This window comes from Mobula birostris, chromosome 9 (assembly GCF_030028105.1).
Source record: "Mobula birostris isolate sMobBir1 chromosome 9, sMobBir1.hap1, whole genome shotgun sequence".
NCBI lineage: Eukaryota > Metazoa > Chordata > Chondrichthyes > Myliobatiformes > Myliobatidae > Mobula > Mobula birostris.
Genome location: NC_092378.1, coordinates 156,084,400 through 156,109,074, shown reverse-complemented (window position 1 = coordinate 156,109,074; position 24,675 = coordinate 156,084,400). Strand labels below are relative to the sequence as shown.

The 24,675-nt window shown below is 43.6% G+C and overlaps 1 protein-coding gene across 4 annotated transcripts in view; it reads left to right on the top strand.

Moving 5' to 3' along the window:
- Positions 1-24,675, top strand: part of LOC140203249 (dynein axonemal assembly factor 8) — a 164,191-nt gene that overhangs the window by 75,527 nt on the left and 63,989 nt on the right. For all 4 annotated transcript variants that reach the window (XM_072269262.1, XM_072269261.1, XM_072269259.1 and 1 more), the window contains 6 exons: positions 8,094-8,415; positions 11,643-11,716; positions 16,525-16,679; positions 22,642-22,792; positions 23,291-23,422; positions 23,922-24,104. In XM_072269262.1, coding sequence (XP_072125363.1) covers positions 8,094-8,415; positions 11,643-11,716; positions 16,525-16,679; positions 22,642-22,792; positions 23,291-23,422; positions 23,922-24,104 — 1,017 coding nt within the window. The remainder of the gene's footprint in view (positions 1-8,093; positions 8,416-11,642; positions 11,717-16,524; positions 16,680-22,641; positions 22,793-23,290; positions 23,423-23,921; positions 24,105-24,675) is intronic.

Genomic DNA, 24,675 nt, shown 5'->3' with positions numbered 1-24,675 from the left:
CTGTGGAGAGTACACCTGTGGCTGTTCCCTCAATACTAAGTATAGAACTTTAGGTACTATTGAGGGGGAGTCACAGTGACCGGGTCTGGTGCTGTGGCTCAGAGAGCAGAGAGGGGAAGAGGACTGCGGTGTTGATAGGAGGTTCCATTGTCAGAGAAACAGGTGAGGTTCTGTGGGTGCAATAGAGACACACGGATGGTATGTTGCCTCCTTGGTGCCAGAATCAGGGAGGTCTTGGATTGGGTCCATAGCATTCTTAAGGGCGAGAGTGAGCAGCCAGAAGTCTTGGTACATATTAGCTCCAATGACGTAAGTAGACAAAGTTAGGAGGTCTAGAAGACAGATTTTAGGGAGCTAGGTAGAACCTGAGAAGTAAGACCTCCAGGGTAGTAATCTCTGGATTGCTGTCTATGCCACATGCTACTGAGGGGAGGAATAAGATGATTTGGCAGGTGAATGCATGGCCGAGGAACTGGTGCAGAGGGCAGGGGTTCAAATTTCTGGATCATTGGGATCTGTTCTGGAGGAAGTACAACATGTACAAAAGGGACAGGTTACTCCTGAAACAGAGGGGTCCAATATCCTTGTGGGTAGGTGGGCAGGTTGACTAGCATTGTTCGGGAGGGTTTAAACTAATCTGGCAGGAGGATGGGAACCAGTATGATAATGCTGAAGGTCAGGTAGCTGGTTTACAACATAGGCCATGTGTAGTGAGGAGAGGCTGTTGATAAGGCAAAACTGTAGTCAACAGGATGAGTTGTAACGTAAAAGGCAGACAAAATCGATAAGCGTGAATACAGGACTAAAGGCCTTTTATTTGAGTGCACACAGTATATGAAATAAGGTAGGTGATTACAGATTTGCATGTATAATGTTGTAGGCATCTCTGAATCATGGTGGAAAGAAGATTATAGCTGGGAGCTTAATGTCTAAGGATACACGTTGTGTCAAAAGGACAGACAATAAAGCAGAGAGGGTGGCGTTGCTCTGTTGGTAAAAAAAATGAAATCAAATCATTAGAAAGAGATTGATATAGGGTTGGAAGGTGTTGAATCATTGTGGATCAAACCAAAGAACTACAAGGTAAAAAGACCCTGATGGGAGTTGTATACAGACCCCCAAACAGTAGTAAGGATGTGGTCTACAAATTACAATGGGAGATAGAAAATGTATGCCAAAAGGGCAATGTTACAATAGTCATGGGAGATTTCAATATGCAAGTAGATTGAGGAAATCAGGTTAGTGTTGGATCCAAAGAAGGGGATTTTCTAGAATGATATGAGGTGGCTTTTTAGAGCAGCTCATGGTTGAGCACACTAGGGGATCAGCTATTCTGGATTGGGTGTTGTGCAATGAGCCAGAATTGATTATAGAGTTTAAGGTAAAAGAACCCTTAGAAGAAAATGATCATAATATGATCAAATTCACCCTGAAAGTTGAGAAGGAGAAGCTACAGTTAGATGTATAAGTATTACAGTTCAGTAAAGAGAATTACAGAGTCATGAGAGAAGAGTTGGCCAGAATTGATTGGAACAAAATACTGGTAGGGATGACGGCAGAGCAGCAATAGCTGGAATTTCTGGAAGCAATTTGGAAGGCACAGGATCTCAAATAGAAAAAAGCATTCTAAAGAAAAAATGACGCTACTATGGCTAACAAGAGAAGTCAAAGCCAACATAAAAATCAAAGAGAGAGCATATCAGGAGCAAAGATTAGTGGTAAATTAGAGGATTTGAAAGCTTTAAAAAGCCAACAGAAGGCAAATAAAAAAAGTCATTAAGCAGGTAAAAATGGAATATGAAAGTAGACTAGCCAATAATATTAATGAGGACACCAAAAGTTTTTTCAGATACATGAAGTGTAAAAGAGAGGTGAGAGTGGATATTGGACTGCTGGAAAACGATGCTGGAGAGGTAGTAATGGAGGACAAGGAAATGACGGATGAACTGAATGAGTATTTTGCAACTCTTGTCACTGTGGAAGACACTAGCAGTATGGTGGAATTTCCAGGTATCAGGGGACATAAAGTGTGTGAAGTTACCATTACTAGAGAGAAGGGTCTTGGGAAACTGAAAAGTAGATAAGTCATTGGACCAGATGGTGTGCACCCCAGAGTTCTGAAAGAGGTTGCTGAAGAGATTCTGAAGGTATTAGTAATGATCTTTCAAGAATCACTAGATTCTGGAATGGTTCCAGTAGACTGGAAAATTGGAAATGTCACTCTAGTCTTCATAAAGGGAGAGAGGCAGAAGAAAAGAAATTATGGAGCAGTTAGTCTGATGTCAGTGATTGGGAAGATGTTGGAGTCGATTATTAAGGATGAGGTCTCAGGGTACTTGGAGGCACATGATAAAATAGGCCATAGTCAGCATGGTTTCCTCAAGAGAAAATCTTGCCTGACAGATCTGTTGGAATTATTTGAAGAAATAACAAGCAGGATAAACAATGGAGAATCAGTTGATGTGTACTTGGATTTTCAGAAGCCCTTTGACAAGGTGCCATATATGAAGCTGCTTAACATGCTACAAGCCCATGGTATTACAGGAAAGATTCTAGCACGGATAAAGCAGTGGTTGATGGGCAGGTGGGAATAAAGGGAGCCTTTTCTGGTTGACTGCCGGTTGACTAGTACACCACTAATGTTGAGACTGATTCTTTTTATGTTATATGTCAATAATTTGGACAGTGGCATTGATGGCTTTGCTGCAAAACTTGCAGATGATATGAAGATAGGTGGAGGGGCAGGTACTGTTGAGGAAGTAGAAGGGTTAAAGAAGGACTTGGACAGATTAGGAGAATGGGCAAAGAAATGGCAGGTGGAAAAGTGTCGGGAAGTGTGTGGTCATGCACTTTGTTAGAAATGAAAGGGTTGACTTCTTCTAAATGGAGAGAAAATACAAAAAAAACTGCATTGCATAGGGACTTGGAAGTCCTTGTGTAGGATTCCCTAAAGGGTAATTTACAGGTTGAGTCTGTGGTGAGAAAGGCAAATGCAATGTTAGCATTTATTTCAAGAGGACTAGAATATAAAAGGACGGATATAATGTTGAGGCATAATAAGGCACTGTTGAGACCTCACTTGGAGTATTGTGAGCAGTTTTGGGCCCCTTATCTTAGAAAGGATGTGCTAAAATTGGAGAGGGTTCAAAGGAGGTTCACGAAAATGTTTCTAGCATTGAATGGCTTGTCACATGAAGAACATTTGACGGATCTGGGCCTGTATTCACTAGAATTTGGAAGAATGAGGGATTACCTCATTAAAGCCTATCAAATGGTGAAAGGCCTAGATAGAGTGGATGCGGAGAGGATGTTTTCTATGGTGGGAGAGGCTAAGATCAGAGGACATAGCCTCAGAATAGAGAGGCATCATTTTAGAATGAGGGATTGGAGGAATTTCTTTAGCTAGAGAGTCGAAAATCTGTGGAATTCTTTGCCACAGGTAGCTGTGGCGGCCAGGTCTTTATGTACATTTCAGGCAGGGGTTGGATAGGTTCTTAATTGGTCAGGGCTTGAAAGGATATGAGGGTGGCGGGAGGCAGGAGATTGGGGCTGACAGGAAAATTGGATCACCTGCGATGAAATGGCAGAGCAGACTCAATGGACCAAATGGCCTAATTCTGCTCCTATATTTTTTGGTCTTGGGTCTTACAAGTACTGCTAGTGTATGTATATCATAAGTTTCATTTCCATCTGGCTCATCCTCTTCAGAATTAGGTTTAATATCACTGCCATATGTCATGGAATTTGTTGTTTTGCAGCAGCAGCACATTATAGTACTTAATAATAAGAAAATTACAAATTACTGTAAGATATATTGTCCTCTCAAAGATCTGATGGTGGATGTTGGATTGGAGGACATGTGCTATAACGAGGGGTTGGACAAACTTGGGTTGTTTTCTCTAGAGCGCCAAAGACTGAGGGGAGATCTGATAGAAGTTTAAAAGTTTATGAAAGACATAGATGGAGTAGACAGACAATATCTTCTTCCAAGTGTTGAAATGCCTTAATACCAGAGGGCAGGCATGTAAAGTGAGAAGGGGTAATTATTAGAACATAGAACAGTGCAGCACAGGAATAGGCCCGCAATGTTATGCTCAGCCAATTAAATTAGTCATCAAATGGTTAACTAATCTCTTCTGCCCTCACAATGTCCATATCCTTCTATTTTCCTCACAACCACGTGCCTATCTAAACATCTCTTTAAAGTCTATAATGTTTCTGTCTCTACCGCCAATCCAAGCAACACATTCCAGGCACCCATCACATTGTGGGCCTATTTCTGTGCTGTACTGTTCTATGTTCTAATAATATATTTAACTGGTTTAAATTAAATTGATTTATTATTTCACACGTGAAAAATTTGACTTGCATACTATCCATCCACACATATCGATTCATTACACTGTGCACTGAGGTCATTCAGGGTAAAAACAGTAAATGAATGCAGAATAGTGTTACTATTACAGAGAAAGTGCAGTGCAGATGGATAATAAAGTGCAAGGCCATAACCAGGCAGATTGCAAGGTCAAGGGTCTATCTTATCATACTAGGAAAACATTCAATAGTCTTGTAATAATGAGATAGAAACTGTCCTTGAGCCCGGTTGGATGTGTATCTTCTGCCCAGTGGGACAGGGGAGAAGAGAGAATGGCCAAGGTGGGTGGGGCCTTTGACATATAGACAGATTCCATGGAGGGGAGGCTGGTTCCTGTGATGTGCTGAGGTGTGTCCAGAAATCTCTGCAGTTTCTTGCAGTCATGGACAGAACAGTCCAATCACCAGTCAGTTGCACTGTTAACTAGAGCAAGAAATTTGACTGCCAGTCGGTACTGTATACATAAAGATACTGTGAACAACAACGTCCAGATAATCTATTTCTATTGTGCTGATAGAATGGTAAATATTGCCCTAGGGAAATTGGAGGGAATTTTCCTTTATTGTTGAGAAAGAACCATGGAATATTTTAAGAGGGCATTCAGCATCAAAATAGCAACAATCATACCAGTGCCAGAGAAGAAAAGGGTGATCTGCCTTAACGACTGTTGTCTAGTAGCACTTGCATCTATGGTGATGAAGTGCTTTGAGAGGTTGGTTATGGCTAGAACCAACACCTGCCTCAGGAAGGATCTGGAGCCACTGCAATTACCCCATCGCTGCAATAGGTCTACAGCAGATGTGATCTCATTCACTCTTCACGTGGCCTTAGAATGTCTAGACAATACTAATACATACGTCAGACTGCTGTTTATTGACTACAGCTCAGCATTTAACACAATTATTCCTACATGCCTGATCAAAAGGCTCCAAAACCTGGACCTCTGTACTTTCCAATGCAACTGGATCCTTGACTTCCTCACCAGAAGACCATCTATGCCGATTGGAATTAACATCTCCCCCTTGCTGATACTCAACACTGCTGCACCTCAAGAATGTGTGCTTAGCCCACTGCTTTAGTCTATCTATACTCATGACTGTATGGTCAGGCACAGCTCACATGCCATCTGTAAATTTGCTGATAGAAACATAGAAAACCTACAGCACAATACAGGCCCTTCAGCCCCCAAAGTCCCTACCTTCGAAATTACTAGGGTTACCCATAGCCCTCTATTTTTCTAAGCTCCATGTACCTATCCAAAAGTCTCTCAAAAGACCCTATCGCATCCACCTCCACCACCGCTGCCGGCAGTCCATTCCACGCACTCACCACTCTCTGCGTAAAACAAACTTACCCCTGACATCTCCTCTGTACCTACTCCCCAGCACCTTAAACCTGTGCCCTCCTGTGGCAGCCATTTCAGCCCTGGCAAAAAGCCTCTGACCATCCACACGATCAATGCCTCTCATCATCTTATACACCTCTATCAGGTCACCTCTCATCCTTTGTCGCTCCAAGGAAAATAGGCCAAGTTCACTCAACCTGTTTTCATAATGCATGCTCCCCAATCCAGGCAACATCCTTGTAAATTTCCTCTGCACCCTTTCTATGGTTTCCACATCCTTCCTGTAGCGAGGCGACCAGAACTGAGCACAATACTCCAAGTGGGGTCTGACCAGGTTCCTATATAGCTGCAACATTACCTCTCAGCTCCTAAACTCAATCCCACAATTGATGAAGGCCAATACACCGTATGCCTTCTTAACCACAGAGTCAACCTGCATAGCTGCTTGGAGCGTCCTATGGACTCGGACCCCAAGATCCCTCTGATCCTCCACACTGCCAAGAGTCTTACCATTAATACTATATTCTGCCATCATATTTGATTTACCAAAATGAACCATTTCACACTTATCTGGGTTGAACTCCATCTGCCACTTCTCAGCCCAGTTTTGTATCCTATCGATGTCCCACTGTAACCTCTGACAGCCCTCCACACTATCCACAACACCCCCAACCTTTGTGTCATCAGCAAATTTACTAACCCATCCCTCCACTTCCTCATCAAGGTCATTTATAAAAATCACGAAGAGAAGGGGTCCCAGAACAGATCCCTGAGGCACACCACTGGTCACCGACCTCCATGCAGAATATGACCTGTCTACAACCACTCTTTGCCTTCTGTGGGCAAGCCAGTTCTGGATCCACAAAGCAATGTCCCCTTGGATCCCATGCCTCCTTACTTTCTCAATAAGCCTTGCATGGGGTACCTTATCAAATGCCTTGCTGAAATCCATATACACTACATCTACTGCTCTACCTTCATCAATGTGTTTAGTCACATCCTCAAAAAATTCAATCAGGCTCGTAAGGCATGACCTGCCTTTGACAAAGCCATGCTGACTATTCGTAATCATATTATATTATACCTCTTCCAATGAGGGAATGCTACACTGATGACATAACTATTGGCAGAATTTCACATGGTGACAAGAAGGCGTACAGGAACGAGATACTGTATATCAGCTAGTTGAGTGGTGTCACAGCAACAACCTTGCATTAACATCAGTAAGACCAAAGAATTAATTGTGGACTTCAGAAGGGGTAAGACGAGGGAACAGCAGTCCTCCTGGAGGATTCCGAAGTGGAAAGGATGAGCAGTTTCAAGTTCCTAGGTGTCAACATCTCTGAGGATCTATCGTGGACACAATATATCGATGCAGTCACAAAGAAGATATGACTCCAGCATTAGGAGTTGGAGAGGTTTTGTATGCAACCAAAGACACTTGTAAATTTCTATTGATGTACCATGGAGCATATTCTAATTGGTTGTATCTAATTGGTTGTATTGGGGGAGGCTCTGCATAGGATTGAAATAATCTGCAGAAAGCTGTGTAATCAGTCAGCTCCATCATGGGCACTAGCTTCCCCAGCATCCACAACATCTTCAAGCTACGAATCCTCAAAAAGGCGGCATCCAGCACCCAGGACATGCCCTCTTCTCGTTGCTACCATCAGGGGAGAAGTACAGGAATCCGAGGCTCATGCTTAGTGTTTCAGGAACAACTTCTTACCCTCCACCATCAGATCTGTGAACGGGCATTGAACCAATTAACTTTACCTCAATACGTTTTCCTCTTTTTGCACTAATTTAATTTAACTTAAAACAAATATGTATATGCACTTAATGTAATTCACAATTTTTATTATTATGTATTGCAAAGTACTGCTGCCACATAACAACAAATTTCATGATATTAAACCTAATTCTGAATCATGGTTTATCATCCCCTCCAGAGTCTGCAACTTCAACAATGCAGCATTTTGTCATTCATGAACACAGCCATTAGTCTAAATGTAGTCGCTGGAGTGGGAACTGACCGCACAATCCAGTGATGTGAAGGCATCAGTGTCATACTCTGAGCTGCTGCTGAATCTTTTACATTACAGCCTGATATGAGTTGTGGAAATAAACAGTTAACATTTCTGGCCAAGATCCTTCATCTGGACTGGAGAGGAAGGGGAAGAAAGATTCTGGCTTCTTCCCCCTTCCTTTCCAGTGGAGAATCTTGGCCAGAGATATCAACAGTTTGTTCACTTGCATCGATATTTTCTAACCTACTGAATTATTCCAGCATTTTGTGTGTGTTTCTATAGAGTTCCAGCATTTACGGATTCCTTGTGTTTCTGATCTGAATTGTGTTCTCTCTGTTTGCAGGAAAGCTGCCTTCCACATACGGTCCTGATGGTAATACCACTCCCAGGTCTGTGTTGGCACTGGCACTGAGAGGTGTGAATGCTGGTACACTGTGGACAGACATCGTTGGGCCATCTGACCCCCAGCTGGCCATTGTGACAGATCGTCACTCCATCAATGCTCTTTACTGCAAGCATCGTGACGAGCCACTCCTCTACTCTCCCCACCAGGAGAGCCGGATCCAGTGGGAGCTGTGTGTGTGGTTTGGTGGAAGGGTTCCTGAAAATGGGATTGTACAAGTTGGCATTCAGAATCCAGCCGAGAAGAGCAGCTTAAGTTCCAGGTGTGTATCAAGAGGAGATCCTACTGAGTTCTACCACAGTGTCGCATTCCCTCAAAATCATACATAATCTCGCTACTTTTCATTATGTGCTCAGTTCAGAATCTCAAGCAGGTTTATTATCACCGTCCTATAGGATGTGAAATTTGTTGTTTTGGGGTGGCAGTACAGTATAAAAACATAAAATTATCACAAATTACAAAATAAAAAGTACAAAAAACACAAAATGAAGTCGTGTTTATGGGCCATTCAGATATCTGATGGTGGAGGGAAAGAAGTTGTTCCTAAATCATTGAGTGTGGGTTTTCAACTTCCTGTATTTCCTCCCTGATGGTAGTACCAAAAAGAGGGAATGTCCTGGATAAAGAGGGTCTTTAATGATGGATGTCACCTTCTTGCAGTACCTCCTCTTGAAGATGTCCTCAGTGCTGGAGGTTTGTGCCTGTGATGGAGATGGCTGACTGTGCAACACCTTGCAGCCCTTTGTGATCCTGTGCATTGGACGCTCCATATCAGGCTGTGACACACATTCAGAATACTCTCCACTGTACATCTATAGAACTTTGTAAGTCTTCACTAGAGAAATTTCCAAGAGTCTTCTATAGATGTGTGGTGCCTGTAGCGGTCCTGAAGACTTGATCTTTGGAGACAGGTGAAAGTGTAACTATCCGTGCCAGAAGTTATGGTAGGATGCTCCGGTAGCATAGCAATTTGCGCAACAGTATTACCGTTTGGGGCATCCGATCAGATTTCAATTCTGGTGTCCTCTGTAAGGAAGTTTGCACATTCCTTCCCGTGTGCGCGTGGGTTTTCTCCTGAGCTTCAGTTTCCTCCCACAGTCCAAAGACATACTGATTAGTGGGATAAGTAGTCATTGTAAATTGTCCTGTGATGAGGCTAGGTAAAATAGATGAGTTGCTGGGCATTGCAGCTCAGTGGGCCAGAAGAGCTTGTTCCGCACTGTATCTCTAAATAGACAGACAGACAGACAGACAGACAAATAAATTCAGTCATTGGGAATACTATTCTATCAATATGATGATCTATATGACAGAATTGTTAAGGAACAGAAGGCCATTCATTTATCATGTCCATGCCAGTATCAACCAGAACATCTTGTTGCTTCCACTCTGGCCCTTTTTCTGGTCCCTTAGAAATGTTGCCGTTTCTTCTTGAAGGCCATTATGGAACCTACAATACCTCCACCACAATTCATTCCTAATTTCAACTATCATTGTTCTATCAGATCTCCATTTATGCTTCACTTCCTTAAAGAAAACCATTCTTGTAATTGTACCTCCTCATACTAGAAGCATAATTGTCATAAATATTTTCTGCCCCCTTCCTGATGCCTTCATATCCTTTTTATAGTGAGGTAATCAGAAGTGAGCACAGTTCTTCATTTGACACCAGATCAATACTTCGTAAAAGTTCTGCATGATTTCATTGCTATTATTATTTATCCTGCTATCAATCAAATCCAGAATTTCAATGACGTGCACCCATATGGACACCCAAGTTTCCCTACACCTGCTTGTAGGTCATTATTTTATATCACCTGTCCTCTTTCTCCCACAAAATGCATCACTTTGCATTTCTCTTTATTCTACTGTCTACACGAACATTCGCAGGAGAGTAAGCGAAATTAGTCCGACTCTCGCCTCCATACCTGACACTTGGGCTTCCAGTCTATCAGTGCCGGCGTTTAAATTGTCCAAGCATTTGGTATGGTCACGTTCTAGGACCTGGATCCCAGTGCCTGATATGCCTGGGCCACCCTGCCTGAAGCTGTTCTCAGTCTCACCGAATCGACTCAGCACTTGCAACAATCCAACCTCGCACCCGAGTTAAGTGGAAGGGCATCGAATCTCTTCTGCATCAACTCCTTCCCAAATCGCTCACTCCATTTACGGTAACAATACAAACTCTGGCTGTGAACACATTGCGCCTTGCAATCCCTCATATCTCATCCCCCGAACCAGCCTCGCCTCCATCTGCCTCCTTACTGTCTGCAGCGATAGTTCACCACAATATGCTGCAGTTTATCACAGTTAATAATTCTGCAAAATTTCAAGTCATCTGCAAATTTAGAAATTGTGGTTTGTACCTCCAAGACTAGTTCATTAATACTGATGATAAAAAAAGCACCAATTCATCGGGATCAACACCATTTATCGTTCTCTAGTCTGAAGAACAGCCGTTAAGGAATCCAAAACTGAAAAATAGTGAGAGTGGGTTGCCTGACCCTTTAAGCCTGCCCCACATTCATTACAATCATGGCTGATCTGTCTCTGGCCTTATCTCTAATGCCAATTCTTAGCCCTCATTTTCCCCAATCTGTGAAACAGTTAGCTGATTCTCAAAGCTGGTGCTCGCTCGACGCTGCTCCTGGGTGCTCGCTCAATAGAAGAACAAGGTGACCAGAACAACCCAGGGACTTGGGCTATATATATTTTTTCTCTCTTTTTGACTGTTATGTTTTTCTGAATTCGTAACCCTATGTGCTGTTGGTTAGTTAGTTAGTAGAGTTAGTCATTTAGAGCTTTATTATCACTGCTGAGGACCATGAGATTGCAGTGCTATTCCACTCAGTGCAAAACAGACTGGGCATTCAATCACTAAAATAACAATGAGTAAATTTAAAGTAATGTCTGAGTTATTTAGAATATCACCTAAGTTACAACTGAATTAAAAACAAACATCTCTAAAATTAAAAGAAACAGTGGCTGCCCCTTTCAAATATTGCACCTGTTCATGTTATAAAATTCTATTATTAAATATAAATCAGCATCAAGAATTATGTCCATGTATTGCACATAGAGATTGTCCATAGTACCTATGGACTACAGGTGGGTGGTGGTAGCATTGTTCAGTTGCATGACAGCTTTGGAGAAAAAGCTGTTTTTAATTCTGGATATCCATGTAGAGATCTTTCTGTATCTCCTGCCAGATGGTAGGAGATTGTACAGGGGGCTACTGGGGCAGGATGACTCCATCACAATGTTGCAAGCCTGCTGTAGACAGCATTAGCTGTAGATAGTTTCCGTATCTTGTTGTTACATCTGTGTGCTGTTGGTAATGTGTTTTTCTCCTTGGCTCTAGAGGAACCCTGTCCCTATATACATGTATGATTGAATGATAATTAAACTTCAAACTTATACTTGAACTTTAAGAACCTCCATTGCCCTCGCCTCTACTCACTATTGTGTGTACCAATCTTCTATTCACAGACCAAATGCTCCTCAGTGCAACAATCTCAGAGAGACCTGCCGACCTCCTGCTACACTTGTGGCAACCGTTAAAGGTAATTGTTCTGGAACCCACCACACAGGTAGCAGACATCAGTATTACGAGTAACTAACTCCCAGATATGATGCTGTTGGTTTTGATGCACTAATTTCTGGATGGCCACAGCCTTGAGCTGCCACGAACATTAAAACCATAACACATATGAGCAGAATTAGGCCATTCAGCCCATTGACTCTGCTCCACCATTCGGTCATGGCTGATTTATTTTCCCTTTCAACTCCATCTTCCTGCCTTCTCTGCGTTAAATCTCATGTCATGCTGTCAGGTATGCTGCACTGTGTCCATTCTCATGGTAACTGGCTGTTTCCCCCCTAAATTCAGCACCACATTGTCTCACCTCTATTTCCTCTTTCAATAACTTGTGCACCCTTACCACCCATCACAGTTGCCTTTGTCAAGCCTGTGTTGGCATTGGCTGCATTGGTCTCCATGTCAAGATCTGTGCATTGAGTAAATCCCGACTTCCAGAGGAGAGTCTGGCAGTCAGCCAGTGCCACCTGGTTAACTGCTGAGAACATGAACAAAGAAAGGAGCGAAGGACTGGAGATTCACCTTGGTACCCACTGTATGTTTGTTCTAAATGAAGACAAACAGCGTGGGTAAAAGTGCTAGCACATATTTATTTACAGGACACTCCAGTCATTGTTTCAGCTCGACTTGAGGGGATACAACCAGCTCATCAACATCACTTCCATTTCCGGGTGAACCGCCCACGTTGCACATTGGCAACTGCAGTTCTTTATTATGTACACGTAGCACATTTTCCCCCTTTAAAGAAAAAAAACACAATACTATGTCCTTAGAAACATGCAAGAAACAATAAGATATTTCTTGCATTTCCAAAAAGATATTTGCATTAACTTCAATTGTAATGAACAAGAGCAGTCCCTCACTCAGCAACTCTCTACATCGGTCTCTGAGCTGGTTTGATGACCCTTTTTGCTTTCACTTGCTGTGTTAATATTAGTGTCTTTTTGAGAATTCTGATCAATATTTTCCTTTCTTTCACATCCTTCTACCAAGATCCTATCTGTTCATCTCTGTTCTTGCTGTGTGATCATAATTCACTTCCGATGGAACCCTGGACTGCATCAATCTGATCAGCGAGCCTTTATACAAGTTCCAACTTCTTCTGTCTCAATTCATAGAGCTGCATATCATAGATAGCAACTCCTCCTGTTGCTTTGTGTTCAATTGGTGCTGTTGTTTTGACCTTGGGGTCTGTGTGATCTCCCAATCTTCCTTTTTATTTTTCCTCTTGAACTTTGGAGAGTATTGTGGGGATATTTTTGATTTCCAGTCTTCAACTGGAAGCTGATGAGATTCAGAGTTTGAATCAAAGCTGCATGATGTGGCACTCACAACAAGCTGGAGGAACTCAGCAGGTCGGGCAGCATCCGTGGAAATGATCAGTTCAGTCGACGTTTCGGGCCAGAACCCTTCATGATGTGGAAGCAAGACTGGCAACCTTGTCATCATGATCACACTGTTTAGTACTGGCATCCTGACTGTCACGCTGCTGCAGCTGGTATGGATGTCTATGGAAAATGGAGTTCTTGTGCTTCTCTTGCATCACCTATCTGGAGCTCTCAGAGATGCTGTTACAAGTTTCTCGAGTTACCTCAGGTAAGCATCTGAGCCCCTCAAAGACATCTGTGTACTCTTCTGTGAGTACTGGGTGGTCACCTTTGGCCTCTGAAGCCACTACGAAAACTCTTTCCACCAGGTTGAGCTTTTCACATGTACTCAGTCCCAATATTGGCTGTACTCTCTTTTCCACAATGAGTAGCTGCGTCTTTAGGTGCTGCCCCTTGTGCCTGAAGGTCACTATATAGCCCCTTTTACTGGTACGTTCTCTCCGTATAGCCTGGCACTTTTAACTTCACTGGGCAAGTCCTGCTCTTCACTTTGAGAATATTGTAATCATCCATGGATAACATATACTCTGGGCTCTGGTGTCAAGCTCATTCACAGACACAGGAACAATCCATTCTGTTTTACCAGCGCCAGCGGTCTGTAGAGAATCCACAAAGACTTCCTCCATTTCCTCAGCAACTGAGTGCATTTTTCTCTTGGTAGCCTCGGCTTTGCAGCATTTTGTGAAATGATTCTTCTTCCCACAATTATTGCAGGATTTTCCATAAGCAGGACATGTTTTTGGGATGTGCCTACCTCGATATTTGCTGCATTTACTGTTTGAGCCTACCTCTTTGCTATGCTGTTGCTTTGGGAAAAGCCTTGTGCTCTGCCCCTCTGTTTTCACAGCAAGCACTATTGTTTCTGTCCTGTTGCGGCTCCTTAGCTTATGATCGTGTGGTCTCTGCTGCCCTACACATATCCACAGCCATTTCCAGCATCAGATCTTTTTCACAGAGCACTCTTTCTCTGAGCTCATTACTTGAAGTTCCGCAAACAATTTTGTCTATAACTAATGAATCTCTCACATCTCCAGACTCACAGGACTTACTTAGTGTGTGAGCCAATACTCAGCTAAGTATTGATCAAAGCTAACACTTTGTTTCTGGCCATAGGAAAATAACATAATTCTTTTAAATGTGGTGTTTTTACTTGGGACAAAATACTTTTCAAATTTTATCATCAGAGTGTCCAATGTCTAGGCAGTCTCATCAGTTTGAAAGCTGTTAATGATCTTTACCAATTACATGTAGAAAGGTAGACGCTTTCAATTTTTCCTCTGCTCGCCACTAAATATATATTGAATTACTGTTTGAAATGTTCCTAGCTATCAGATGGATTGACAGTAAACTGCATAGCTGCAGGAGGACTTAACTTATCCATGACCAAATTTTTGAGCTCTCTCACCCGAATCTGTCTTGGTGAATTTGCTGAACAATGGCACCTTCAGGATGTAATGTGCACTCTGGTTGGCAGCTTCTCTCCATCGGACCTAGCGTCTCTCAATCACTCACAGTACATTTAGTCTCCATGTTTACTTCTCACACCAACTTCTAACACCATCTTATGTTTGTTTTTAATAAAGACAAACAGCGTGTGTAAAAACTAACACATCTAATTATTTACAGAACACTCCAATCATAGCTTCAGTTCAACTTGAGCGTATGCAGCTGTCTCACCAACATCGCTCTGGTTCTGGGTGAACTGACCGCATTGCCCTCCGGGAAATGAAGTTCTTTTATTGTGTACACATAACACATCCACCAGTGTCATAGAGTCACAAAGTACTAAAGCATTCTGCCTAGTCTGACTGATCCACGCATGGATTATAGCCTTCCATAACCATCCCAAACCTCTCTTAAATATTGCGTCCATTTTATCATATTTTATAATTCATTTTGTTTTATTTGATTGATCATGAATATGGGATAGACTGTACCGTGATTGTATCAGTGTGATTTATATATAGTGCATTTTGTGCTACCATGTTTTGATTTATAATACGAATTCTGTATTTGTGTAAATGAAATTTAATAAAAATATTGGAAAAAGAAAGAAATAAATATTGTATCCATCACTTCCCCTGGCCACTCATTCCACACTCCCGCCACCCTCAGACTGAAGAAGTTCCCCTTAAATATTTCATCTTTCACCTTTAACTTATGACCTCTACTTCTAGTCTCTCTAACCTCGGTTAAAAACGGTTGCTTGCTTTTACCCTGTCTATGCCCTCGTTATTTTTTATACCTCTTTCAAATCTCTCCTCATTCTCCAATACTCCACGGAACAAAGTACTAATCTATTCAATCTTCCCCTATAGCTCTCCTAATATATTTCCCTATATCTTTGGACACCGCGGATAGTGAGTGATGTTATTACAGTTCAGGGCATTCCCCAGTTCAGACTTCAATTCCAGCATCACAAAGCAGTCCATCTTTACAGTGAAAGCTACTTTATCAATGGATTTTACATGGACTGGTGAACCAAGCTGTCCTGTTCCATTGTGTCTAGTAAAAAACAAGCACAGGTTTCACATGCTTGGCCTATACTTGAGACAATCATGATTATGTAATTTAGTAAGAAAATTTTTTTCAAAGTCCTGTATAGCACTGTGTCTCAGGCTTTGGCTTATGGTTTTTTAGTAACTTTTATTATTCAACATTGTCAACAAATGTTCATGTTGAAAGTAGCATTAATTAAAATCAATTTATAACCTTTATTTAGATTAAATCTACCGAGCCTACCTTTAGAAAAATAAATCCCATTTTGGCTTAAGCCAGTTATTTAACGGAAATTTATTACGTTTGCCTTAAGAGTTTATAAAATTTATGAAAGAGAAAGAAAGATGAAGCTTAGAAAAATAGAGGGCTATGGGTAACCTAGGTAATTGCTAAGATAAGTACATGTTTGGCACAGCATTGTGGGCCGATGGGCCTGTATTGTGCTGTAGGTTTTCTAAGTTTCTATGTTTCTATCATCTGTAAGGAGTTTGTACCATGAACCATGTGGGTTTTCTCTGGGTGCTGTAGTTTCCTCCCACAGTCCAAACACGTCTAGTTTACTATGTTAATGGATCATTGTAAATTGTCCTGTGATTAGGCTAGGGTTAAACCGGGGGGGGGGGGGGGGGGTGGTTGCAGGGTGTGCGGCTCATTGGGCTGGAAGGGCCTGATCCATGCTGTGTTTCTAAATGAAATAACTAACTAACTCAGGTCCTCAAGTCCTGATAACATCATTGTAAATTTTCTGTGCTGATCCCTGGTGTCAGTCTGGCGATGAATTTATTTGGAATTATAGTATTGAGGGCAATCGCACACAGGTTAAACGGTCTCCACTCTTCATACTCTAAAGAAGACATTTAATTTTCCACTTTTTTTTGCATTCCAGCTGACCTATTTCTACTGGTGTCTCCTATTGTGCCTACACGTTACTACGGAGACATAATATCCGTGTGTGTCAGGCGAGGATTCGTTCTGCAGGGACTTCAACGCCTTCGCCTGTCTGCAAAGCGAGCTGAGAGCTTGGGGATTGCAAGTGATCAGGTAAAACCCTCTGGAAGAAGGTCAGGGGTCACAGTGCAATCGTGTGATGTGTTGATACAGAGTCAGGGGATAAGACTATGGCAAGAACCTGGTAGAGGTCACAGCAAGTCGATACAGTACATGTTGTTCCAGAGAGGGAGGAGAAGATCTAAGTTACTTGAGGGGTAGCATTGTATCATAGCAGTTATAGTAACACTTCTACAGCACCAGCAATTGGGGCTGAATTCCTGTCACTGTTTGTAGGGATCATACACAGAATGCTGGAGCAACTCAGCAGGTTGGGCAGCATCTATGGAAATGAATAAACAGTCAGTGCTTAGGGCTGAGATCCTTCATCAGAACTCAGCCAAGACATTTATTCCTTTCCATTAATACTGCCTGACCTGTTGAGATCTAGCATTTTGTGTGCATTGGTCTGGATTTTCAACGTCTGTGTTTATGATTTTCTGCCTGTAAGGTGTTTGTAAGTTATCCCCATGACCATATGGGTTCTCACCAACAACTTGTAAAACCACAATTTAGAGTTATTCAAGATTACAAGCTTAAAGTTGCTTTAAAAATCTTTGTGGTTTCCATTGGCTCGATAGGTAGAATTTTTGGCAAACATACACCATAAAACGTAGGAGCGGAACTCAGCCACTCGACCCATCAAGTCTGCTTCGTCATTGCATCATGGCTGACTTATTATCCCTCTCGACCCCATGCTTTGTTCTAAATGGATGTCCCTCTCTATTCGGAGGCTGTGCCTTCTGGTCCTAGAGTCCCTACTATAGGAGGCATCCTCTCCACATCCACTCTATCTGTACTTGTGCCTGCAGAGGGTGAGTGCTTGCATAGTGGAAGACTATTGCATTTTTTAAGGGAAAGTTTAACAAACATTCAAACACTCCATAATTCTAAGGTTATGAGGCCTCAATAGTGCAGAGGATTTGGGATGGAACCTGAGTGATAAGAGGTGGTCAGTAAGGTGAGAGTGTAGGGTAATGTATCACACAGAAAATGCTGGATGAACTCAGCAGGTCATACAGCATCCATGGAGAGTCTCGGCCTGAAACATTGGCTGTTTATTCTCTCCATAGATGCTGCCTGATCTGCAGAGTTCCGCCAGCAATTTTTGTGTGTATTATTCTGGATTTCCAGCATCTGCAGAACCTGTTATGTTTAGGGTAATGTAGTTTGGCTGGTAGTTCCATAAGGTTGTCAGAGTCAGGGGTTGGGGGTGGGTGGAGTTTAATAGGGATAATCTCCCATCCTCTCTTAAATGCTCCCAATGGTGTGTGTCTCAAATAGCCTCTGTAAACTCCAGCTCTTCGTCTTCACATGTGGCTTAGCTTCTAAGCCCCAAAGAACCGTTTGTACTGACAGGAGAAGGTGCAAAGCTGGGTTACTGATGCCTTAAAGCCAATCAGTTCAATCAGATGGGGCTTGTCAGTCGTGGTTGGCAGCTCATCTAGGACAAGGAAGATGTGGATCTCAAACCTCCACTGCCTTGTGACTATACCCTTTATTGTCGCTGGGGACTTTAATCATTGTAACCTACGTACCGTGCTTCCAAGATTTTACCAAAATGTATTATGCACCACAAAGGAAAATAAAACCTTAGATCATGTCTACACAAATGTGGCTGACGCTTACAAAGCCACTACCCTCCCTCACCTGGGACAGTCCGAGTGAAACCCACAGTGAAGACTATTAAGTTCTGACTCTGCTCTTCAGCACCAATTCCAGCACACAGACTGGAGAGTGTTTGCTGCCCATGCCACCACAGACTCTCAGATTAACATTGACTTATATACCAACTCTGTCCTTGAGCCCATCAACAAGTGTGTAGATAGAGTGACATCACAAAACAAATAAAAGTTTTCCCCAGTCAGAAACCATGGATGAACAGAGAAGTTCGCCTCCTGCTCAAAGCCAGAGATTCAGCCTTCAGGTCTGGAGACCGGGAGGCTTACAGCTCAGCCAGGGCCAACCTGAGGAGGGGAATCTCTCAGGCTAGACACACATACAAACAGAGAATCGAGGAACATTTCAACTCCTCGGACACCCTGCGCATGTGGCATGGCATACAGGTCATTACAGACTTCAAACCACCTAGTACTGTGCCCCCTTCCAGCTCTGCTTCCCTCCCTGATGAGCTCAATTACTTCTACACTCGCTTTGACCGAGAGAACAAGGAGGTCACCCTCAAAGCGGATCTCCCTCCTGGTGAACTACCTCTCTCACTTTCCACCTCCGATGTTCGCGCCACCCTGAGCAGGGTGAGTGTACGGATGGAATACCTGGCCATGTGCTCAGAGTTTGTGCAGGGCATTTGGCCGGGGTCTTCATGGACATTTTTATTCTGTCCCTGGCCCAACCAGTTGTCCGCACAAGCTCCAAGATCGCCACCATCGTGCCAGTGCCGAAGCATTTCACTGCCACGGGCCTGAATGACTTCCACCCAGTTGCACTCACCCCCATCATTACAAAGTGCTTTGAGAGACTGGTTCTATCACATCTGAAATCCTGTCTGCCCACTACCCTGGACCCCCACCAATTTGCCTATCACACCAACAGGTCAACAGAGGATGCCATCTCCACGGCACTTCACTCTGCCCTGACCCGCCTGGACAGCCCCAACTCTTACGTCAGAATGCTGTTCATTGACTTTAGTTCGGCATTCAATACTGTGATCCCCTCCAAGCTGACCGTCAAACTTCGCCAGCTTGGTATCAGCTCATCCCTCTGCAATTGGACCTTGGACTTTCTGACTAACAGACCCCAATCAGTTAAGTTAGACAACCTCTCCTCCTCCACTCTCACCCTGAACACCGGCGTGCCTCAAGGCTGTGTGCTGAGCCCTCTTCTGTACTCCCTTTTCACCTATGACTGCGTTCCTGTACATGGTTCTAACTCCATTATCAAGTTCGCAGACGACACCACGGTGGTTGGCCTAATCAGAGGAGATGACGAGGCGGACTACAGGGACAAGGTCCAGCACCTGGCCGCGTGTTGTGCCGATAACAACCTAGCCCTTAACACCCAGAAGACCAAGGAGATCATTGTGGACTTCAGGCATGCTAGGAGCCACACTCACATCCTCATCTACATCAATGGAGCTGTAGTGGAGCGTGTAACAAGCTTCAAATTCCTTGGTGTCCACATTTCCGAGGATCTCACCTGGTCCCTGAACTCCTCCATCCTGATCAAAAAGGTGCAACAGTGCCTTTATTTCCTGCGGAGCATCAAGCAAGCTCACCTCTGTCCCAGGATACTGACGGACTTTTACTGCTGTACCATTGAGAGCATACTCACCAACTGCATCTCAGTGTGGTATGGCAATTGTCCCGTATCGGACAGCAAAGCACTTCAGCGTGTGGTGAAAACTGCCCAGTGGATTATCGGCACCCAATTGCCCACCACTGAGAACATCTACCATAAACGCTGCCTGGGCTGGGCGAAAAGCATCTCACCCTAACCATGGACTTTTTACTCTCCTCCCATCCGGTAGGCGCTACAGGAGCCTCCGCTCCCACACCAGCAGGCACAGGAAGAGCTTCCTCCCTGAGGCTGTGACACTGCTGAACCTCACATCACAGTGCTAAGCAGTATTGCACCCATATTGTACTGTCTCAGTACTTTTATATTTGTGTGCTGTAGCATTTACTTTTTATTCACAGTTATTTTGTTATTCTTTGCATTTCTGGTTAGATGCTAACTGCATTTCATTGGCTTTGTATCTGTACTCGGTACAATGATATAAGGCTGAATCTAATCTAATCTAATCTAATCATGAGGCAGCACTGGGGTTCCACAGGGTACTGTCTTGTCTCCTTTTCTCTTCACCATTTCAGACATCCCACCTCTCCCGGAAGTTCCGGGAGTCTCCCGCATATTAATAGTGGCTTCCTGATGCCCGCAAATTATATACAATGTCCCAGAAATTGAATTTCTTGAGAGTGAGCTTGAGAGAACGCGTGAGAGAGAGCGAGAGAGCAAGCGCAAGAGCAAAAAAGCAAGTGCGAGAGAACGAGCATGAGTGAAAGCGACCACGAGAGAGAGAGCGCGTGTGCGAGAGAGAGAGCGAGAAAGCAAGCGCGAGAGAGAGTGAGAGCGAGAGCGAGACAGCGAGCGCAAGTGAGAGCGACCACAAGAGAGAGAGCAAGAGAGCGCGAGAGCGAGAAAGCAAGCGCGAGAGAGAGTGAGAGCGAGAGCGACCACGAGAGAGAGAGAGAGAACGCACGAGAGTGAGAAAGCAAACGCGAGAGAGTGAGAGAGAGAGAGAGAGAGCAAGAGCAAGAGCGAGAGAGTTCTAAAAAAAAGTCAGAGTGGCAGTGTTGCAAAAAAAAATAAAACGTATGTCACCCCAGACTACACTAAAGTGTACCCCTGCCTAATAGGGGTCAAAAATAATGACAGTGTTGCTCGCTGCACTGTTGCAACAGTGACTTTTCTATTGCCCATGGTGGGTTAAGGCTGTAAAAGGCATGTTGAGGTGAATTTAACATGTGTCATTCGTTCATTAGCATAGCTAACATTGTTTAAACTAGCTGGCTAGCTGCTAAGGAGCTACTCTATTGCAGACATCCCACCTATCCCGGAAGTCTCCCGCAAATTGATGGTGCTACCTCCCTGAAATGAGTTTTTGCAGGGTGGGATGTCTGCCATTTACACCTCGGACTTCAACTACTGCACAGAGTCTTGTCATCTTCAGAAGTTTTCTGATGACTCTGCCATAGTTGGATGCATCAGCAAGGGAGATGAGGCTGAGTACAGAGCTACGGTAGGAAACTTTGTCACATGGTGTGAGCAGAATTATCTGCAGCTTAATATGAAAAAGACTAAGGAGCTCGTGGTAGACCTGAGGAGAGCTAAGGCACTGGTGACCCCTGTTTCCACCCAGGGGGTCAGTGTGGACATGGTGGAGGATTATAAATACCTGAGTATACGAATTGACAATAAACTGGACTGGTCAAAAAGCACTGAGCTATCTACAAGAAGGGTCAGAGCCGTCTCTATTTCCTGAGGAGACTGAGGGCCTTTAACATCTGCCGGACGATGCTGAGGATGTTCTACGAGTCTGTGGTGGCCAGTGCTATCATGTTTGCTGTTGTGTGCTGGGGCAACAGGCTGAGGGTAGCAGACACCAACAGCATCAACAAACCCATTCGTAAGGCCAGTGATGTTGTGGGGATGGAACTGGCCTCTCTGACGGTGGTGTCTGAAAAGAGGATGCTGTCCAAGTTGCATGCCATCTTGGACAATGTCTCCCATCCACTATATAATGTACTGGTTGGGCACAGGAGTACATTCAGCCAGAGACTCATTCCACCGAGATGCAACACAGAGTATCATAGGAAGTCATTCCTGCCTGTGGCCATCAAACTTTACAACTCCTCCCTTGGAGGGTCAGACACCTTGAGCCAATAGGCTGGTCCTGGACTTATTTCCTGGCATAATTTACATATTACTATTTAATTATTTATGGTTTTATTTCTATTTATTATTTATGGTGCAACTGTAATGAAAACCAATTTCCCCCGGGATCAATAAAGTATGGCTATGACTATGTAAACCCTGAGGAAAAATCTGGAGCTGGAATCCCTAAGGCAGTCCTTCGTTGAGTTCAACGCTGGCTGCTAACTCCTGCAATGCCTCTGGGGCCAAACTGTATTGGTCTCTGCTGTTCCTTTGGATTCAACAGCTGTGTGGAGACAGGGAGCCTGCATGGTCTCCATTTGGTACTGCTCTGCCTTGCCTACCTGTTTACATTCACATCGGCAGCTCGGATGCAACATCCATGTTCGACCCCAACCAACAGTGAATATTGAGTAGACAGTGGAACGCTCGGTGAATATACCAACATGCATCAGAATTGAGACCTCACTGGGACACAGGGTTTGAGATGGTAACATACTGAATAGACTGTAGAATGCTGGATGCATCGGAATAACTCATGGAATCCCCATTGTCATTGCAGATCCCAGTGTTCTGTCGAACAGGTTGGTTTGGAGCCCTGAACCCTCAGCTGTCTGCTCCTGGCCCTTCCACTGCTCAGCTGCCCTACCCTTGCTTTCTGATGCATGTGAGGAAAGAAAATACAAGTCACCAGACTGCAAGCTTATTGACAGGTACAATGCTCAGAATATTTCACCAAATGTTCTGTTGGAAAACTGTTGTTTGAGGTTTTCTGCCACTACAAGTTCAAGTTCACTTTTAATTGTCATTCTGCCATACACATGAATACAGCCAAACAAAACAGTGTTCGTCTGAGGCCAAGGTGCAAAACACATATTGTGCATATAATTATGATAGCAGAAAAACATACAGTTACAAAAAATACAAAAATAATGACATTGCCTAAGAACCTGAGTACCTTGGCCTGTAGATTGATGGTCTGTTGTCCTGAGCCACATTTCATGCAGCAGTTCTTCATCTCGCGCAAGTGAAGCCACGGACGAACACAATGCAGCTTGTCATGCCACTGAGCAACCACTGGAGGGCAGCACTGAAGGGCAGGGCCAGCCCCAATTTATCTACGTTTGTGGGTTAGTCTGCATACTATTGGCTATTCATGTATCAAACTTCATTCTACATTGTACTTACTTTATGCTTCTATCGTACTATAGGGTTGGTGAGCGAGCTGGCCGAAGAGGGGCTCGTTGGAGATGTGTGCAGCAGACTTCCCCCAGATCCTGAATATGAGATTCTATCCTGTTTCCATGTGACTCCCTACACGGATCAAATACTGCAGGCTTTAGGTATGGTTTTGTAATCGACAGTAAGTAGGACAGCCACTGGTGAGGGGTGCCTGTAGTAGTGGTCTGCTCCAGTATCAATGGCTTAATTTTATTTATTTAGAGATAGAGTGTGGAGCAAGCCCTCCCAGCCCAACAAGCTGCACCACCCAGCAACCTGCCGATTTAACCCTTGCCTAATCACAAAGCAATTTACAATCGCCAGTTAATCCATTAACCAGTACGTCTTTGGATGTGGGAGGAAACTGGAGCACATAGAGAAAACCCATGCAGTTTTGAGAGAGAAGATAAAAACTCTTTACATACAGCAGCGGAACTGAACTCCAAACTTTGGAACACCCTGAGCATCATGCCAACCACTGCACTACCATGTCTTGTAGTTGGTTTTGAAGTTGCATTGTACAATGCTACACTGCTTCATGCCAAAACTGTAAGCAGCATATTTGTTTTCTTTTAAAACAATACGGTTGATATTAATAATCTGCTTTCTGGTTGTGTGTAGGGGGATCTTTCAGTGCCGTGCCCCAAGCTTCCAGCCTGGCTCTGGATGAGCTGTATAAACACAGCGTCGTGCCCAACCCTGAACTTGAGCAAGTTGTTGTTCTCACACTAACGGGGCACAGTGCTGTGAAAACTGCTGGGAGCTGCCTGCGAAACCTCTTGCGCCCCGTCTCAAAAAAAATTGGTAAATTGCTTTGTTTTTGTCACATTTACTGAGTAGCAGTGAAAAACCTATCTTGCATGTTGTTCATCCAGTTGCATTTGTTGTAAGACTGCATTAAGGTGAACAATTACCTCACGATTCCTCATCATCGAAGATCCCCATCTCCTCGAACGTTCCCTCTTCTCACCATCAATGAGGAGCTACAGGGGCCTGTAGACACATACTCAACATTTCAGGAACAATTTCTTCCCTCCACCATCAGTTTTCTGAATGAACATGAACCCATGAACAGTATTATTTCTCTCTCTTTTTGCACTACTTAATTTATTTTTTATGTAATTTATAGTTTTTATTGTTATGCATCCCATTGTACTGCTGCCACAAAGCAACACATTTCATGACTTAGCCAGTAATATTAAACCAGATTCTGATCCTGATTCAATCACCCAATTGCAGAATAAAGGGTTAGAGTTGAGTGCAGAGCAGGTAGACAATAAGGTTTTAGGGCCTTGACGGAGTAGGTTGTGAGGTCAAGAGCCCATCTTATCATACGAGGGAACTGTTCAATAGTCTGATAACATGGATTAGAAGC